The sequence below is a fragment of the Felis catus genome, chromosome F1 (genome assembly GCF_018350175.1).
Source record: "Felis catus isolate Fca126 chromosome F1, F.catus_Fca126_mat1.0, whole genome shotgun sequence".
Classification (NCBI taxonomy): Eukaryota; Metazoa; Chordata; class Mammalia; order Carnivora; family Felidae; genus Felis; species Felis catus.
In genome coordinates this window covers 36216512-36235643 of record NC_058384.1, presented here as the reverse complement: position 1 = coordinate 36235643, position 19132 = coordinate 36216512, and the positions used below count along the sequence as shown (strand labels likewise).

At 37.8% G+C, this 19132-nt stretch overlaps 1 protein-coding gene across 4 annotated transcripts in view; it reads right to left on the bottom strand.

Moving 5' to 3' along the window:
* The window catches only part of CRB1 (crumbs cell polarity complex component 1), a 212163-nt gene extending 193985 nt beyond the window's left edge, over positions 1-18178 (bottom strand). For 3 of the 4 annotated variants that reach the window (XM_019821930.3, XM_045048540.1, XM_045048541.1), the window contains exon 1: positions 17944-18177. In XM_019821930.3, coding sequence (XP_019677489.3) covers positions 17944-18013 — 70 coding nt within the window. In that variant the 5' untranslated portion in view covers positions 18014-18177. Of the gene's footprint in view, positions 1-17943 lie in introns of all 4 variants that reach the window. The other variant, XM_045048542.1, reaches the window with a different exon arrangement.
* Positions 18179-19132: the final 954 nt, after the last annotated feature.

Below are 19132 nucleotides of genomic sequence, written 5' to 3'. Positions count from 1 at the left end.
CTTAGAAACAGAAAATATTTACTTAATATTTTTGCCAATAAATAGCTCCTTCTCTTAGCAGGAGCTCTGTGACTTAAAATTTGTTAGAATCACCTGTATTATTTTTAAATAAAATTTAGTATCAATAATATTCTATTTTATGATTACTAAAGATTTTTGCCTACTTTTTTTTCTACATCACATATATGTTATACCTGACATACAATTTGACATTCTGTATGGTTTTTTTTTTCACTTATATTTTGGGGGAGACAAAATTTAACTTTTTTTGAGAAAGAGAGAGAGTGTGTGTGCACACGTGTGCACGTGCAAACCAGAGAGGGGCGGAGAAGAAGGGAGACAAAGAGTCCCAAGCAGACTCTATGCCCAGTGTGAGCCCATTGCCAGGGCTTCAGGACCTCAAGATTGTGACCTGAGCCAAAATCAAGAGTCAGACACGTAACCGACTAAGCCACACAGGCACCCCAAAAGTTACCTTTTGAATAAGTTGTTGACATCCTTTCCCCCTTTCCTTGCCATCTAGAGTAAATTTGGTTTTATTTGCTCATCTCTCCTACTCCTCCCCCAACCTCTGTGACTCGTTTTATCCATTCCAGCTTTATTCCTGGGTTTTTCTGATGCAAAATTAATATAATGGGGAAAGAGAGAAATGAGATTTGAGAATCCAAGACAGGAGACTTTTATTGAGATTTTTTTCAAAGACGAAGAAAAGGGAGGAAACTATGTGGCTTTTAGGAGGAAGGATATTTGGGAAGGCTGAGAGATTGGACCTAGGGAAGTGGGGAGAGATGGTGAGAACATAAACATGGAGAAAGAGGTTTTTTGAAGTTTTTTCTATGCATTATATTCTGTATTTCTATGTGTTTCTTAAGAGGCACCACAAAATATTTAAATTGCTTTAATTTTGGTTACTGGATTGTGTTTCTATCTTTGAAAGTGACCCTAGATACTGGAGCGTAAAGCAAAACAATTTATGTTTCAAATATTTTCTTAGTACAAATGCTGAAATACAAATGTATCCATGTGTTTGATTGATTTCATTAGTACAATTAGGACAAATGCTGAAGTACAAATGTACCCGTATTTTTTATTGATTTCGTTAAGGCTATTTCTAATTTCTTAGTATATACAAATGTTATTTATGGCTACTTTGGCATGTTAATCTTTGCCCTCGTTTTCAGTTATTATTTTCCTGTTAGAGTTACTGAGTCATTAGGTATGTACATTCATATTTAAGGCTTTGATCCATAAGGTAAAAATTTTTTATAGACTTTCTCTCTAGACTTTTTCTGTTTCCTGTTCCTATCATAGTAAATAGTAAGTAGTCCACAGTAAATAGTCCATAGTATGGGCTCAGTGATAGTTATTAGCAAGTGAGAACTCAACTCTTCCTCTCCTAATTGGGTGTTTCCCTTGAACTTTGGAAGGGTATCTCCAACTGCCTCCTGGACATCTTCACCTGAATGTCCCCCTTATATTTCAAAATCAAAATTTCAATTTCTAAGTATTCATCCTGCATCCTTTACTGCATTTACTATTTGAGATGATGTCATACCATGTAAGATTTAGAAACCTAGAAATCATCATTCACTATACACCCTTTCCCTCTCACTCATTTCTTATCAAATGCTAATCTGATTTTCCCCTAAATATTCTATGTCCACCCCTGTTTCTTCCTGTTTACTCTGGCCACAATGTTTCAGGTCCCCATCACTTTATACGAAGTCTTTCTACCTACAGCCTTGCCCCTACTTAGTACATCCTCATTGTGGCCAAGGCTGAACATTCAGTGCTCCTTTTTAAAGTCCTTCAGTGTCTTCCCATCATCTTCAGTGGCACTCCCCAGTATGTGTGCAGAGAGTAGGTTATAGGACTTCCAGGGTTGCAGGAGGCATCACATGGTCATCTTTGGTTGTCAACCATCCTGACAACGTGAGCAAGTGTGGCAGTCATGTATTATCCTTTCTCTGTGTGCCATGATGGGAAAACACCTGGACAACTCTAACGAGAGTTATGACATCCTCTAACAAGAGGATGACTTTTCATGATCACATTTAAAGCCTTTTCTTACATGGACCCCACCCATACCCCCTCATCTCACATCAATTCCCCACTGGTGCATTTTTCTGTTAATGGGTCCCAAATGCACTGTGCCTTGGTGGCTTCTTGCTTTTTCTTACCCGTCACTCCCCTACTCTCCTCACTTCTTCCCTCACACCACTCTTTGCCATACTTTGAGAAGCAATAATCTTCCAACTCCTGTTTTGTTAAACTATGGATTAGCTATTCCTGGGGGGGGGGTACCCGGGAATAACTGAATCATAACATTTGGACTTGGAACCCATAAAAAATCCACCACTTAAATCACCCCCATGTGTTTATTTTACACATTGTATAAAACATTACTGTACACAAAACCTCACTGATTGATATAGTTTGCAAAACATGACTAATACGTGCCATAAAATAGCAAAATCAAATAGAGTTAAATAAAAACTTCATTAAAATATTTGCAAGAAAAAGAACAAGAAAGCTACTCTTCATTTAAAAAAATAAACAGCTATGTTGATGGTAGGGATTATAATCGACCCTAAGAATTAATGAGATGTATCTTTGTGATAACCTGTACTGTAAGCAATTCCAATTTTAGAGTAAAAAATGATTACATTTTAGATTACCTATTAGAGTAAATAAAAATGCCTTAGAGACAATGAGAAAGAAGGAAATCATGCCATTTGCAGCAACATGGATGGAACTGGAAGGTATTATACTGAGTGAAATAAGTCAGTCAGAGAAGGACAGATATCATATGTTTTCACTCATATGTGTAACTTGAGAAATTTAACAGACCATGGGGAAGGGAAGGGGAAAAAATGGTTACAAACAGAGGGAGGGAAGCAAACCATAAGAGACTCTTAAATATGGAGAACAAACTGAGGGTGGATGGGGGGGTGGGGGAGAGAGGAAAATGGGTGAAAGGCATTGATGGGTGTTGTATGCAAGCCAATTTGACAATTAAGTTATACTTAAAAATGCCTTAGAGAAATGGGCCTGATAGCACACATGGTCAGTATGATATTTGGATTTTGTAAAGCCAGTTTATTCCTCAAGTTTATGGTTCCTTGAAATTCTATCATCATCTCACAACAAATTCCCTTTGAAGATATACAATATGTTGATATTTGAAATTATACTTGTAGCACATGCTCTGGTGATGAATGATGTGGAGAACAAAGGCAAAAGAAATGTAGAAAAAACATTAAATTTCCTTACAACTTACAGCCTATTGACAAGCCCTCAAGATAGGCAGGATGACCTTCCTTCAGAAACTCAACTTCCTCATTGTTAATATTTTGCTAAAGGCAAAAGACAACCTTAGCTTGACATTAGCTCGACCTCCAGGGTCCTGTGAGTCTTCTTTAACATATAAAAATCCCTTTGGAAACTTCCTTTATCTCTATCCCCCAAGATATATGTCAGCCATCATCCTCTAAACACATGGCCCTCTGATACATATCTGAAGGGTCTCATGACTAAAGTTTTATGAGACAGCAGAAAATGTCCCTTCAAGGTCCTGGAACCTTGCTTCCAAATTCCTTAGAGACTTGCACTATCCCTAACCCCCTCCCAACTTGAAAGTATGTAATCAATTGCTCCTCACAAACCCAGTGCAGCTCTTTCTGTCCATGGGTTCTGTCCCCATGCTTTAATAAAACTGCTTTTTTTGCAAAGACATCTCAAGAATTCTTTCTTGACTATTCATTCCCAGACCCCAATATTTTACATCAATGGATACATGATATATAATTTTTATTTAATACCTTTTTAAAAAATTTTTAATGTTTATTTATTTGAGAGAGAGAGAGAGAGAGAGACAAAGTGTGAGCAGGGGAGGGGCAGGGAGAGAGAGAGAGAGACAGAATCTGAAGCAAGCTCCAGGCTCTGGGCTGTCAGCACAGAGCCTGATGTGGGGCTTGAACCCATATTTGCATTAATGTTTTCCTTCACAAAGCCAAAAGTCTGGGTGCAGAGCTCTCATGCTATATCTATTTAAAGGCTATGTAATTCTGGGGGGACCAAAATTTTTAAATTGCCCAATGTTGAAAAGGTCTCATGAATAGTGGAATCAGTATTTCCAAATTCTGACTGTGTGATGTGGCATATTGAAAAGTACATTAAACAAACAAACAAACGAAATAGATGTTTGAGTGAGCTATTCAGCGAGTGGCTTTACTTTTCCTCCCTAAGCCTTAGATTTCTATGCAAAATGGAATAATTGTCTTTTTTGCAAGCTCTTTTGCAAGTATTAGATGAGATAAACTGTGTAAACTACTCAGTGTAAGGCCTGACAAAGAGAAGACCAGTAACTAAGTTTAGTTGTACCTGACACCCAAGGAAAGTAGGATTCATAGAATCCCGTGATTTAAAAATAAGTAAGATTCTAGAGATTTATTCGATCCAAACACAAGCAATAGGACAATAAACGGGTAGGACTTAATGGGTTCCTTCTGCTTTTGACACTGAGTCCCTCAACACGGACACGTTTGCATCTCTTTTTCTTTTTCTTCCAAGCCTAGAGAAACAGCAAGTTCATGCAAACTTGCCCTAGTTGGAGGGCTTAGTTCAGCACCTCAAGTGGTCCCAGCAGCTAGTTAGCTGGCTCCTGCAGCTGAGCAGAAAATTAAATAGCGCATACATGCCCTGGTTTCAGTGCCCCATAGAGGGTTGCATAAAGGGAGCCAGAAGACAAAATAAATTAGATATAATGAGGCTAGTTAGGAGAAGAAAATTTCTACTTATTCCTACAATTATTTAGGTTAACAAACAGGGAAAATAATTCTTTAATTATTTTACAATTATCTTAGGAGAAAATGTAGAGATATAGTCCGTAATGTAATAGGCAGATTGCAGCAGCTTCTCTTAAGGCTTTTCATCCATAAAGTATTAATTAAACATGAAGGCCCCTGCTGAGGTAGCCCAATGCCTTCGCAAGCCTCCATAAGCAAACCAAAACCTACATCTGTAACGCCTCAAAGTTAAGAAATCAAAACCTGGGTGGCTCAGTCGCTTAAGCACCGATTTCAGTTTAGGTCACGATCTCGCAGTTCATGAGTTCAAGCCCCACATCCTGCTCTCTGCTGTCAGCATGGAGCCTGCTTTGGATTCTCTGTCTCCCTCTTTCTCGGACTGTTCCACCATGTTCTCTCTCTCTCTCTTTCTCTCTCAAAAATAAATAAACCTTAAAAAAAAGAGAGAGAAATCAAAACCTGAGGACCACCAATCACAGTCAACTGGGTTTTCCCAAATAAAGGCAACAGCTTAAAGTATTAGCCAGTCAAACAATTTCCTTACTTTGCTTCCACCTGCTGTCTATAAAAGTCCTTCCCCTAGCTCTCGTCAGGGAAATGCTCCTGTTTCCCATTTGGCACGGCCTGATTCAAATGGATTTTCCTAAAATAAAATTTTTATTTGTCTCAGTTCTTCTTTTAACAAACAAGACTTCTTATAATAGTGTGTTTGTTGCAGTTTTTAGGCATTGATACCTAAAATGTAAAGCCTTGCATTTTTATTTCTCTTCTCTTTTGCTACCCAACCTCTGGTAGAGATGTGTGATTTTATGATATGCCTTCGTCCATAGTTCCCGGCACATAGCTCCTAAAACTCTTGTAATTTCCCAAGAGGCATCGGAGCATTGTTTTTACAATATTTGGGTTTTTGTCCTTGGTTCCCGAAATCATTTCAAAGCAATAAAGTTGAAAGGAGTGGCTTGTTAAATCATAGTAAGCCCTCTAAACACACCAGTGGTTGTTAAGTAGGTGATTTTTGGAAAACCCCTAGATAACCACAGGATGGGGGCTGGTTGCCTGGGGAACCAACTGTGTAATTAGGTTGTTGGAACTTTCAGCCCCATCACCTGATCCCTGGGGAAGGGAAAAGAACTGGAGGTTGATTTAATCAGCAATGGTCAATGATTTAATTGTCATGACTATACAATGAAGCCTCAATAAAAAAACCCTAACTGGAGGAGTTTGGAGAGCTTCCGGGTTACTAAACACGTGGAGGTTCCTGGAGAGGGCACAAAACCTCTGCATCCTTTTCCACCTTCCATGTCTTGCCCTAGGCCTCTCTTCCATCTGTGCCAGAGTCGTATCCTTGTAGAGTAAATCAGAATCTGGTAAGTAAACTGTTTTGTTTTTGGGTTTTTTTTCCTGAGTTCCGTAAGCCACTCTAGCAAATTACCAAACCTGAGAAAGTAGACGTGGGAACTTCTGATTCATAGCCAGTCTGTCAGAAGCACAAGTGACAACCTGGACTTGCAATTGGTGTGTGAAGTGGGGGTGGTGGGGGGGGGGGGTGGGCTTGGGAGACGGAGACCTTAACCTGTGCAGTTGGCACCGATCGCAGGTACATAGTATCAGAATTGAACTGAATTATGGGACGCCCAGCTGGTATCCACAGAGAATCGGAGAATCACTTGGTGAGGGAAAACACACACAATTTGTGGACAGAAGGGTTGAAGTATTGGGTGTGAGTAAAGTAGTGAGTACAGGGAGAAACAGCTTTTCCTTTCAAGGTTCTAGTGATAAATCAAGATGAAGACACATAGGAATTTATAACATACAAACTGGGTGTGCCATTCCCCAAATTTGAATTGAAATTAACATCAAACCATAATTTTACTAGGGCCAATTATTTCAGAGCAAGCTGGATTGTATTCCCTTTCAGAAAACATTTCTTTATATCACAAGACTAGTTTGAGCTTTTGACCTAAATTTTCTCTCTCTACATCTGGAAAGAATGCCCAGATCAATGCTTAGACATCTGACAATATCTCAAAGTGTGATTATTCTCTTAGACCACAATGTGTACCTTTATACCTCTGTCCACTCCACTGTAGTATGGATATTGGAGAATAAAGGTCTTTTCTATAGTCAATACCTAACTCATATTTAATTGCTTAAAAAAATATTTGTTGAAATGTTTGTCAATGTCATTTAAATCGTATGATTCATTATTCATTCACTTTAAATAATCACCCTCAATGGTTATTTAAATAAAGTTGTTTAGAAATATCTTCCTGCAGCCACTGGGTGGCTCAGTTGGTTGAGTGCCTGACTCGGTTTCCGCTCCGTTCATGATTTCATGGTTCATGAGCTTGAGCCCAGCATCAGGCTCTGCACTGACAGTGTGGAGCTTGCTTAGGATTCTCTCTCCTCTTTCTCTACCTCACCCCTACTCACATGCACATGCTCTCTCTCTTTCTCTCAAAATAAAGAAATTAGTTAAAAATATATGTATTAAAAAAAAGAAAAGAAATATCTTCCTGGAAGTTGGAAACAAGAGAAAAATGAAGTAGACTATATTATTTGCTTCAAATATTTTCTGCCATAATACATCCCTGGTCCAATGACACCAGGCTTAGCCACACAACCTGCTTTGGACAGTGAAATGTGAGCCAAAGTGACATAAGCCACCTACAAGCTAAACGTTTGAGAGACTTTACATGGTTCTACCATCGCTGTTTTCCCTCTGCCATGAAAACGCCATTTTCTGGAAAGGAATTTCCCCTTCCACTTGTGTGCCCAGATGAAAAAGACACATGAGGTTGCAATCAAACTGTACTGTGGAAACAAAATATAAATCTTTTTTGTTGTAAACCACTGAAATGTTGGGTCTGTTTGTTACTGTAGTGTAACCTAGCGAAAGCTAGTTCATAGGGGATGAGATTACTAAAAATACTCTTCTAAAACTCTAAGATTCAACCATTTAAAATAGTCATGGAATCATCAAATGTAGATCTCAAAGAAAACTTGGTCATTATATAACCTAACCTCCCTCACTTTACAAATGAGCAATTAGAGACCTGTCGGCTTCAATGATGCATTCATGGACAGGCAACTAACTGTTGGACCAGGGCCTGAATCTGAATGTTCTGACACTCCTTATTTAAAAATTGATGCTGACTGTAAATAATTACCCTTCAACTACATTTACGAGGAAGGATAACTAAAATTATAGAGATAGATGAAATCACAATGATTCGTTTACTGTGTGAAAAAGTTATTGCCGCTGACTCACAGTTGATTTTTCCAACAATGATACTTGATTTGCTAAGAACTATTTTCATTCTTTCTCCTTGTGCTCAACACTACAAATCTGAGGCCAGCTGACCAGGCCATTACTTGTTGAATAGACTTGGTCTCTGTGTGACGCAGACTGACCCGTACTGAGACTGAACCATAAACGCAACCTCATTAGCCGCCTGCTCTCACCAATTTGCCTAAAGTAGACTTACTTTAAAGGGTCACAGAATTTTGAATTTAGAGAAAAGAATTATTCAATAGGAATTATCGGGACAATTATGTAAAGTACCAAAAAGACTCCAGTGAGATTAACCTAGGTTACGTAGGAGCAATTCCCGCCTCTACAGAAATCAGTCACAAGAGTGGGATAGCAGTTGAAACTGTAAACATGTTTAATTTGGAAAAGCTTTAAAGGTGAAATGGATACTTAGTTATCTAGGAATAATTAAAAAAAAATAAAAAGCTTCTGACTTGTAACATTTGTCAAAATCCCTGTGATGCGATTACTTCCGCCATTACTCATTGCCGGCTAGAGTGGTTTAGTAGAGGACTTGCAAAATCCTAAACGTTTGTTTACCTTGTGGCTATTGTGAGCTAGGGTGAGTAATAGAACCTGAAAGACCTGAGTTTAAATCTTTGTTTATCACCTCATAACTGTGTTTTAAATATTTCACATAAGCTTTCTTGGCCTTCAGTGTCCTAATTGGCTTAATAATAACTTGCTGTGTAGGGTCACTGTAAGAACAGACGCAGATAATAAACTGCTGACGCCTCTCCTGGTACTTTGCTCTATTTTGCTTAATCCACTCCAGCGGTGTTGAACACTTTGCAATAGCTCAGACACTATAGGCACATTCCTGCCTCAGGACCTTTGTACTTGGCTGTTTCTTTGCCAAAATATTATTCACCTACATATCCTTATGGCTTGCCTGCTCTCTGTCTCTCATCCTTTGCCTTTCTCCAAAGCACTTACCGCTAGCTCACAAGGACACATTGTGCTTGTTTATTTGGTTTTCGTCTTATTCCATTAAAATATAAACTTTACAATAGCATGGATTTTGGTCTCTTTGTTGACTACTGCATCCTCAGAGCCTAAAACAGTATCAACCATATAGACTTAAAAATATTTGTTGAATAAATGAAGTCATTGGATTAAAAAAAAAACTTTTAATATTTCTTAATTATCCTATCTTGAGGCTAGGGACAACTAATCTTACCTTGATTTCCCTCTAGAACCAGTAAACTTGCTGTTGCACCCAGCCAAAACCATTCAGTTCTAGTCATGCCCATTCCTACCACAGTGTCCTTTCTCATTCTGTGCCTCTTTTATTGTTATTATTGGCTTGAATTTTCCATTTAATAGAGAACAAAGGAAAAGCTAGGGAGTATATGAAAACCTACCTAACACATTGCTGTAAAACTTTGGAGAAGTTGCTTCATTTTATTAAATTGGGAAAGAAATTCTAGAAGATTGATTTAAAAGCATTAACATCGTCAACAAATAGGATCTAGGGGCACCTGGGTGGCTCTGTCGGTTAAACGTCTGGCTCTTGGTTTCGGCTCAGGTAATGAATGGTCTCACAGTTTTGTGGGTTTGAGCCTTGTGTCGGGCTCTGCGCTGACAGTGTGAAGTCTGTTTGGGATTCTCTCTCTCCCCCTCTCTCTCTCTGCTCCTCCCCCACTTGCACTGTCTCTGACTCAAAATAAATAAACTTAAAAACAATAGGATCTAGAGCTAGATGACTGAGTTGCTTTCCTTCTCTAATTTCACTGTTATGCAAAAACATAAGAGGAAAATAAAGAAAGGCATGTTCATAAACACAACAAATAATGCGTGCAGAGTAAAGTAATGTATAACCAGTGTTTTAAACCAATAATGGTAATATTTTGGTGCCCCAAATAACAAATAGTTTCTGAAAGAGAAGCAGGTTAAAGTAATAAACATTTATTTAGGTAAAAGAGCTAGGCTATTTGTCTCAAGAAAATATGGAAACACAGTTATGCCCAATCCTAGTGCCACTCTCTATATTAGTCAGACTCTAACTTAATTTCATAGGGCAAATCCATGTAGGAGAAAATTTCTTTTTTTTTTCTTTTTTTAAACTGTTTGTTTATGAGAGAGAGCGAGCAAGAGAGAGAGAGAGACAGAGTGCAAGCAGGGGAGGGGCAGAGAGAGAGAGGGAGACACAGAATCTGAAGCAGGCTCCAGGCTTTGAGCCATCAGCACAGAGCCTGTCGTGAGGATTGAAATCGAACTGTGAGATCATGACCTGAGCCGGTCAGAGGCTTAACTGACTGAGCCACCCAGGCGCCCCCTGTGGGAGAAAATTTCTGAGCACTCAATTCAAACCAAAAAGTTGACCATGTAGAAGGTGGGGATAGTGTCAAGAAAGATGAAAAGAAGAGCAAAATATGACCCTACTGTATTGACCACTTGCCATGTTTTAAAAATCCTTTTATAACTCAATTCACATATATGAAGTTACTTTCACCCAATAAAAGTGGAATTAATCAAGCAAGTTCATCATATATCAGAGTTTTACTCATAGTAGATACTATGGGATGAATTGTGTCTCCTGAGAAGGTATGTTGAAGCCCTAACTCCTAGGACCTGTAGTTGTGACTTTATTTGTAAATAAGGTCTTTGTAGATATAATCAAGGTGATGTTATTAGGATGGGTCCTGATCCAATATGACTGATGCCATTATAAGAAGAATAAAAGAGACACATATAGACAAAGGGAGAACAGCAAGTACTTAGAGATTGGAGTGATCAGCTGTAAAACCAAGGGATGCCGAGGACTAAATACCACCACCTGATGCTAGGAAGAGGCAAGGAAGGATTTTACACAAGAGCCTGGGAGGAAGCATGGCCCTGCTGACACCTTGATTTCAGACTTCTGGCCTCCAAAACCATGAGAAAATACATTTCTGTTGGTTAAGCCACCAGGCTTATGGTACTTGGCTACAGCTACCCAAGGAAATGAATACCCTAGCCCAAAACTGGAAGAACCCAAGATAACTTTCACTAGGTGGCTGAATAAACAAACTGGTACATCTATACAATGATTAAAAAAAAAAAAAAAAAGAAATGAGTCGAGTCACAAAAAGACATGCAGGGCCTTAACTGAATATTGCAACTTGAAAGAAGCTAGTCTGATTTTATGATTCCAGTTATATGGCATCCTGTAAAAGACAAAACTACAGACAATAAAATAATCAGTAGTTGCCTGGGGGGTTAGGGCAGGAAGGAAGGGTCAAAAAAAGTAAAGCACGGGGAAGTTTTAGAGTAGTAAAACTATTCATATAACACTGTAATGAATTGTCAAAACCTACAGAACTTAAGAGCACAATGGGAGAACCTTATTGCATGCAAATTTTAGAAATCATTTGGAAGGTCAGGGGATTCCAGGAAGGAATGCAGAGTGTGACACAACAATCTAGCTGTACTACAAATGTATGAAACAATCACACAGAAGGAGGTGAGGGAAAGGGCGCTGACGTAAGTAGCATTGGAAACAAGTAGAGTGTTAAGATTAAAGACAAAAGGAAATGTACATAAGTACTGTACTCAAATTGATAGTTATTTCTACAGGATTGTGGGTTAAGAATCTGATGCTGCTATATACTTTATATACTTCTTAAACTGTATTTCCTGATTTTTTTTTTAATTTTTTTTCAACGTTTATTTATTTTTGGGACAGAGAGAGACAGAGCATGAACGGGGGAGGGGCAGAGAGAGAGGGAGACACAGAATCGGAAACAGGCTCCAGGCTCTGAGCCATAAGCCCAGAGCCTGACGCGGGGCTCAAACTCACGGACCGCGAGATCGTGACCCGGCTGAAGTGGGACGCTAAACCAACTGCACCACCCAGGCGCCCCTGTATTTCCTGAATTTAAGTAAATGGATGGCAGATGGTAGAAACCAAATTTCTCACTATTAGAGTGGGAATTTACAGATAAGCAAGGTGAGGAAGCTAGAATAATCCATGTGATAATAAAGTTAGAGGCATTAGTATTAATTCGTATCTAACTTATTATGTACCAATGTACATAAAAGTATATTTATAAATAAATTGTATGTAAATATATACGCAAATGTGTATATATGTGTATACATCTGTACACGTGTTAATGTATACACATTTACTTCTATGCTCTGTCAGCTAAGGTGGTCTAAACAAATGATACCCCAGTGGCAACAAGCATACCTTACATTTAGGTCTTGGTTTGTATTGTCATTCTCTAGTACAAAGGAACCAGGGCCTGTTGGAATAAGGGCTTAGGCTAGGACTGCCACAGGAAATATATAAGATAAGTCTGGAACATCCTGTAGAGCCAGAAAAGTAAGGTATTTTCCAAAAGCACGTCATATGGACAGAGCTTAAGTTAAAAAAGGACAGGAACCGACGGAAAGAACTCTGAGTGGACAAAGCTGGGACATTTCAATAACAAAGTAGTATCAGATGATAGCCCAGAATATGTAGTTAATAACCATGAGACCATGCTGATATCAATAAATCTTTGAGGGGCACTTGGGTGGCTTAGTCAGTTGAGTGTCCGACTTTTGGTTTCAGCTCAGGTCGTGATCTCACGGTTTGTGAGTTCAAGTCCCGTGTTGGTGGCATAGAACCTGCTTGGGATTCTCTCTCTCTTCTTCTTTCTCCGCCCATCCCCTGTTCTCTCTCTCAAAATAAATCAATTTAAAAATAAATATTTGAATACATGTTTGGATGAATAAATGGAGAAAAAGAATCAAATCTCCCATGCAAAGGAATCCCAAATAATTTATGTCGATATTCTGCCCTCCAAGATGGGGAGCAGAATTCCCCACTCATTAGGTGTGGGCTCGCATAGTGATGTCCTTCCTAAGAGTACAGACAAATACCACCTCCCAGGTGATGAAGGTCAATATTGACAGTCAGAAATCATGTTGATTGTACATATCCTTGATATGATGTAATGAGAATGATGCTTTAACTCTGTGGTCTTCCTCTCAATGACCAATAATTCCAGTCTTACCATGAGAAAAACATCAAGTAAATTCCAATACTGGAGGATCCTATAAAATACCTAATGCCTTAAGAATTGTCAAGGTCATCAGAAATAAGTAAGGCCCAAGGAACTGCCGCTGCCTGGAGGAACCTAAGGATACAGGACAACTAAATGAAACTAGTATTTTGGATGGGATACCAGAATAAAAACAAAAGATATCAGATAAAATCTAAGGAAATCTGAATCAACCATGGACTTTAGTTAATAATATGAATACTGGTTTATTAATTGCTGCAAATCAACCATATAGAGGTAAGAAGTTAAGGAGAGTTTGGGAAACTAGGTGTGGGATACAGGAGACCCCTCTGTATCATTCCTTCAATATTTCTGTGAACTTAAAATTATCCTAAAATAATAGAATAAAAAAAATAAAGTCTATTATAAAAAAGCTAATGTAAGAATTTTAAAAACCAGACAAAAGTGTCACGAAAACGGAAGCTATTCAACTCTTATAGCAAATGTTATAAAAATTCCATCATTAACTTATTTATTTAATGACTATTCCATGAGTGACTACCCTGAGTTAACTCAGTTGCCTCCCACTGATTTAGGATATACAGTTTGCAAAACACCCATGATTCCTAGAGTCATGTATTACAATCTCATAACTAAAAAAGAAATAAATCAACACAAAAATGATAATTCCAAACTTTGATACCATACAAGATAAATACAAACTTCAATGTAAGAACAGATCACAAAGCTTAAGCGAGTATGAGCAAAGATGGTGTGAATGAGGAAGAGTTACACTCTTAATTTCATTTTCTAAAAGGAGAAAATTGGGCTTCTTGGATTTCCTATAAATTAGCAGTGAAATTTAAAGGAGACCTAAGAACTGGGGCACCTGGGTGGCTCAGTCGGTTGGGTGCCGACTTCAGCTCAGGTCATGATCTCCCAGTTCCTGAGCCCATGAATTCGAGCCCTGGGTCGGGCTCTGTGCTGACAGCTCAGGGCCTGGAGCCTGCTTCAAGTTCTGTGTCTCCCTCTCTCTCTGCACCTCCCCCACTCACACTCTGTCTCTCTCTCTCTCTCTCAAAAATAAATACACATTTTAAAAAAATAAAGGAGGACTAAGAACTGATTTTTCTTGTCCACTTGAATTTCAAAATATGATATTGTAATACCATTAATAATTTTTGAAAATCACCAAAAATGAAAAAAAGAATGCAATTCTCCCCAAAAATATGATTCCCCTAGAAGCTAAAATTAATTCTGCTGTATTATTTAGGGAACAGTGAGTAATCTTCATGAAGTATTGACTATTTTATTATAAGCTGACAAGATAATAAGTTTATGAAGAAGAAGATATATCTTTTTCTCTAATAATTATGTAGGCAATTTGTAACATGTTGTTGCAAAGCTGTTAACTAGCACAGTGAATACCAAACTTTTAAATGTCTCTACACATGCAGAATTTAAAGAAGAGTAGGCAATTACTAATTACTCCCTAATGAATAATACCAACCTCTGACCTCAAGTATTTCCTGATAATGACATTAAGATTGGATAAATCAGACCATATCTTTATAGATTCTATTTGTTCTTTATACTTGAGATAGATTGAAAGGAAAATATTCTTTAAAATAACTCTATTCAGAGGTGCCTGGGTGGCTTAGTCAGTTAAGCGTCTAGCTGCAGCTCATGTCTGATCTTGCAGTTCATGAGTTCAAGCCCCGCGACGGGCTCTGTGCTAACAGCTCAGTTTTGGATTCTGTCTCCCTCTCTCTCTGCTCCTCCCCACTCACGCTCTGTCTTTCTCTCCTTCAAAAATAAATAAACATTAAAATAACTCTATTCAAATTCAGTTAATAATTGCTGAGGGGTTCTAGAAGACTGGATAGCACCCCCAAAGTCATTGAAGTTATTTAAATAGCTTTAATAATAGTTCTGTCAAACCACATTTTATTTACATTCTTGACCGCGCTTTGAAGTTGGATTAAAACAATTACTTTTAAATTAATCTAAATGTGGCATTTGCATAGGAAATATTCAATTTGCCTCAAAATATATAAAAGATTAGTGAAATATTGCTACAAATGACTTTTCTGATTCATAGTTGCTTCATTGTAGTAGTTTCTTTAAAGCCCTTCATAACAGATTCATATATCAAGGTTGCACAGAGAATTATTACAAGGTGCTCTCATTATTTAAAGCAACCCCCAATAATGGACTATAGAAAAGTCTCCCTCCAATAAAATTCTCTCTTGACACGTCAGAAGCAAAAAATAATAGCTCTTTGTAAATTATTACAGTTCAGTTGATTCCATACATGAGAACCAGTTTTGCAAATTGTGGAACATATAAGAAAACAACCGGGAGAATAATAGCAAATTCATTGCAACTCCATGTATAGGGGAATATCTACATGCTCAGGAAGAGGAGGTGAATGTCACTTCTGGAACTCTGCACTAATACTCTTCATGTCCCACTTGCTCCTCCAGAAGGAGATAAAGAGCATTGGACACTGGACAAACAATATAAATGGCATGCCCCTGGTAGGCAAGCAAGGTACCACTTTTATAAAAATACATATATATAATATAACATATTATATTAGATATATAATATATAATATAATATAATATAATATAATATAATATAATATAATATATGTGTATATATATGTATATGTATACATATATATATATAGTTTGGAGCCAAAGGTGACTCTTTTCCCTCAAACTCAAGAGAATATATTTCAAAATTCAAAAGGAGGAATCATTGATTCATTCAACAAATATGAACCTAATAACTAAGATTTTCTGTGTGTTTATTATATCGGGAGTGTTAAGCCTCTTCCACATTATCCTTTCAAGGGAATCCCTAAATTTAAGCTAAGAGCACAGAAGGCAGAGCCAGACCATTGGATTCTAGTCCAATGTTCGCCATTCACTAGCACTCACCTTGGGCAAGTAAATAAACTTGAATGTGCCTCAGGTGCTTCAGCTATGAAAAGGAATCAATGGCAAATTCTACTTGATAGCTAGGTTAAGTATGTTAAATGGGAATAATTCTTGGAAGGCTTATATTGCTTACCTTCTCTCCTAAAGAATCCCTTTGAGGAGAGAGAGATGTTTATATTTGTACAATTTTAAGGATTCCTAGCATCATGATGTTCTCAGTAAAGTTTTCAAGAAAGATTTATTGGGTCGTGCAGAACTGGTGAACACCTGGATTTGAAATAAGGAGCTTGATCAATTACAGGCTCCTAGGATCCACCCAGACATAGTAAATGTCTGGGGCTGTTCTCGAGACTGCATCTTCAACAAACATTTCAGCTCTCTGATGTGCACCAAAGGCTGAGATATACTGATATAGCCATCTGAGGCTTGCTCTCTTATTCTATAAAATGTGGATGATTATAATAGTATCTATTTGTATAGTTGTAAGAAATAAATGGAATATAGCACATATAAAATGCCAGCACATTAGACACTTCTAATCGAAGGTAGTGTTTTGTTCATTTGGCTGAAATATTTTCAAGAGTACCAAGAGATGCTATAAAATGTACTGTAAACTCACTTCACCTTGCATTTTATGTCTTATTTCTTTTGCTCCCTTTCTTCTCCCACCTGTACATCTCACCATACCATTTCTCTTCCTCACTTCCTATTGTATGGAGTCCATTTGAAGTTTCAAGAAGGATGAATAACTATTTAAATAACAACTCTTTTCAACAAATACATTGCCAAAAAACAAAAACAAAAACAATCCGTGTGTGTGTGTGTGTGTGTGTGTGTGTGTGCGCGCGCGCGCACGTGCGTGCTGTGTATTGCAATCAGGTAAATTTTACTGTTTATTTATTTAAAGTTTGACTTGGATTTTCTGTAATTACCCTGAGCTACCTACCTATAGAATCTACTCCTACTTTCACCCAACCTCTCATATATGCTCAGATGGAAACAGTGTAACAATCTCACGGGCGCAGCTACGGAAGGTGACCCAGATTACACAACGCTGGGCATTAATGCCAAGTCGTCTTGTTCAGTGGCAGCTGCTCTATGCTTTGCCTTATTGATATTCAGATTCAACAGACACAAATCACACAGCCCTTTTGACAAGCACACACTCTGCCTGTCTTCATTTGAAATGTATTCAATAGCTACTGTCCTCCATAAACACCCAGCTGAGGCCATTCAGTCTCCTTTGATTTGCCATACTGTGATACATCTGACAAGATTACCCCAGAAACATTACTTCTGTTTTTATTTGGGGAATGTCTGTGGAATATAATATCTTCATTTATAGAACAGAAGCACACACGATAGAAAGGAAGCCCATTTCTCTCTGGCAAGAGATGCTTTGAACCATTATCCTTTGGGAAAAATTGAGATGATCCCCTTGATTAGGAGAGCAAATGTGTCAATACAAAGTTCTTTAAAAGTGAACATAAATACAGAGTATCGGGAATGAACTGCAATATAGCTTATGATGAACTTCGTTTTAAAGTATATCAATCATAAAGTGCCAAATCTATTTTGTAAAAGGTGTAACCACAACAAAATATCTTCTTTGCTGTGTAGCCATTTCAGCCCCCTGCTCACCACCACTCAAAGGGTTAACTCAAAGGGTTAAAAAAGAACATTTTCTATATCTAGTTATTAGAATTCATAGAATCGGAATATTACTCACACTAACTGGTACCAATGACTTGTTTAACACAGGACACCTGCTTACGTCAAATTCTTTGTGCTTCTTTTTTAAGTGTTGTATTCTGTAGAACATGCAACATTAACAACTATTTGCTAGAGATATTTAAGAGTCAGGAAAAGTGCCAAAAGTTTGATAAATGGAAAAGTCTTACTTCTTATGTAGGTGAGCAGTGAGAAACTGAGGTAGAAGATGAGCAGGTAGTTAATTTTCTTAAGTGCCATGGTCTTATTCAGAGGACATGCTCTGATGTGTTGCTGGTGATCTGTCCGAGTCCGCTGGTGACCCCTGTTTGACTCAGAAAGGAGCGGGTGCCCCAGAGTCTCCTGATGCCATCCCTGCCTCTGCCTCTCTTACAGCTCACTTCCCGGGAAACACAGGGACTTCAATTCAAAAAGCTGTTGTGCTTCTAAGCATCTTACACTGGAGGATGGGGTGAGATTTCAAACCTGGTGCAGATTTTTTTCATGCTGGACTGGATTCATCTACCCCCTCAGGTCTATTCTCATGGTTTTCTTCCATTGTTTTTGTTTTGGAAGATTGCTTTCGACCATTCTAGAGTATAGTTTGATAGATATACAGGTGATAGATGACAGACGCATGTAAAAGTTATTTTTCTTCTCATTTTCTTTCTTTTTAAATAATGATATCATACTGTGTATATCATCACGCAGCTTGCTTTTCTCACTCCGCAATATGTCTCAGATGTTTTGACACATTATAAAATCTGTTTAGTTCACACTTTTTAATGCCACGTGGCATTCCATACTACGGATGTACCAAACCATAGTTGTTGTTTTTTCTTAACATATATTGTACCACAGCTTATTTATCCTTTTACGGGCGTCAGTGATGTTTCCAATTTTCTTCATACAAATAATAGCTCAATAAGAATCATTTTACACACTTGCTTGTACAAATGCAGAAGAGTTTAAAAAAAAGAATTTCTCTAGAGTAAATGCCAAAAAAGTAGAAATTGGTGGTTTTACATTATGTTCATTTTTTAGTTTAGCAGATACTTCACAAAATTTCAACTCTTCTCAGCTGTGTGTGCAGGAAGCCATTTCTCCATACTTCCCTCAACATTTGGTAATAGCAAAGGGCAAAAGATATGTCTAAATTTCAGTGAAAAGGGGAGCACATATATAGACAAGATCGGCCATTTGTTAATCATTTTTGAAGGTGGCTATTGGGTACGTAGAGGTTCATCATACTATTTATTCTGCTTTTGTACAGATTTTTAGAATTAATAGTAAAAATTGGCATTTTTAATTTGCATATTTTTCATATTAGAAAGATTGAGCATCTTTTTGACATTTGTATTTTCAGTGACTTGCAACTCA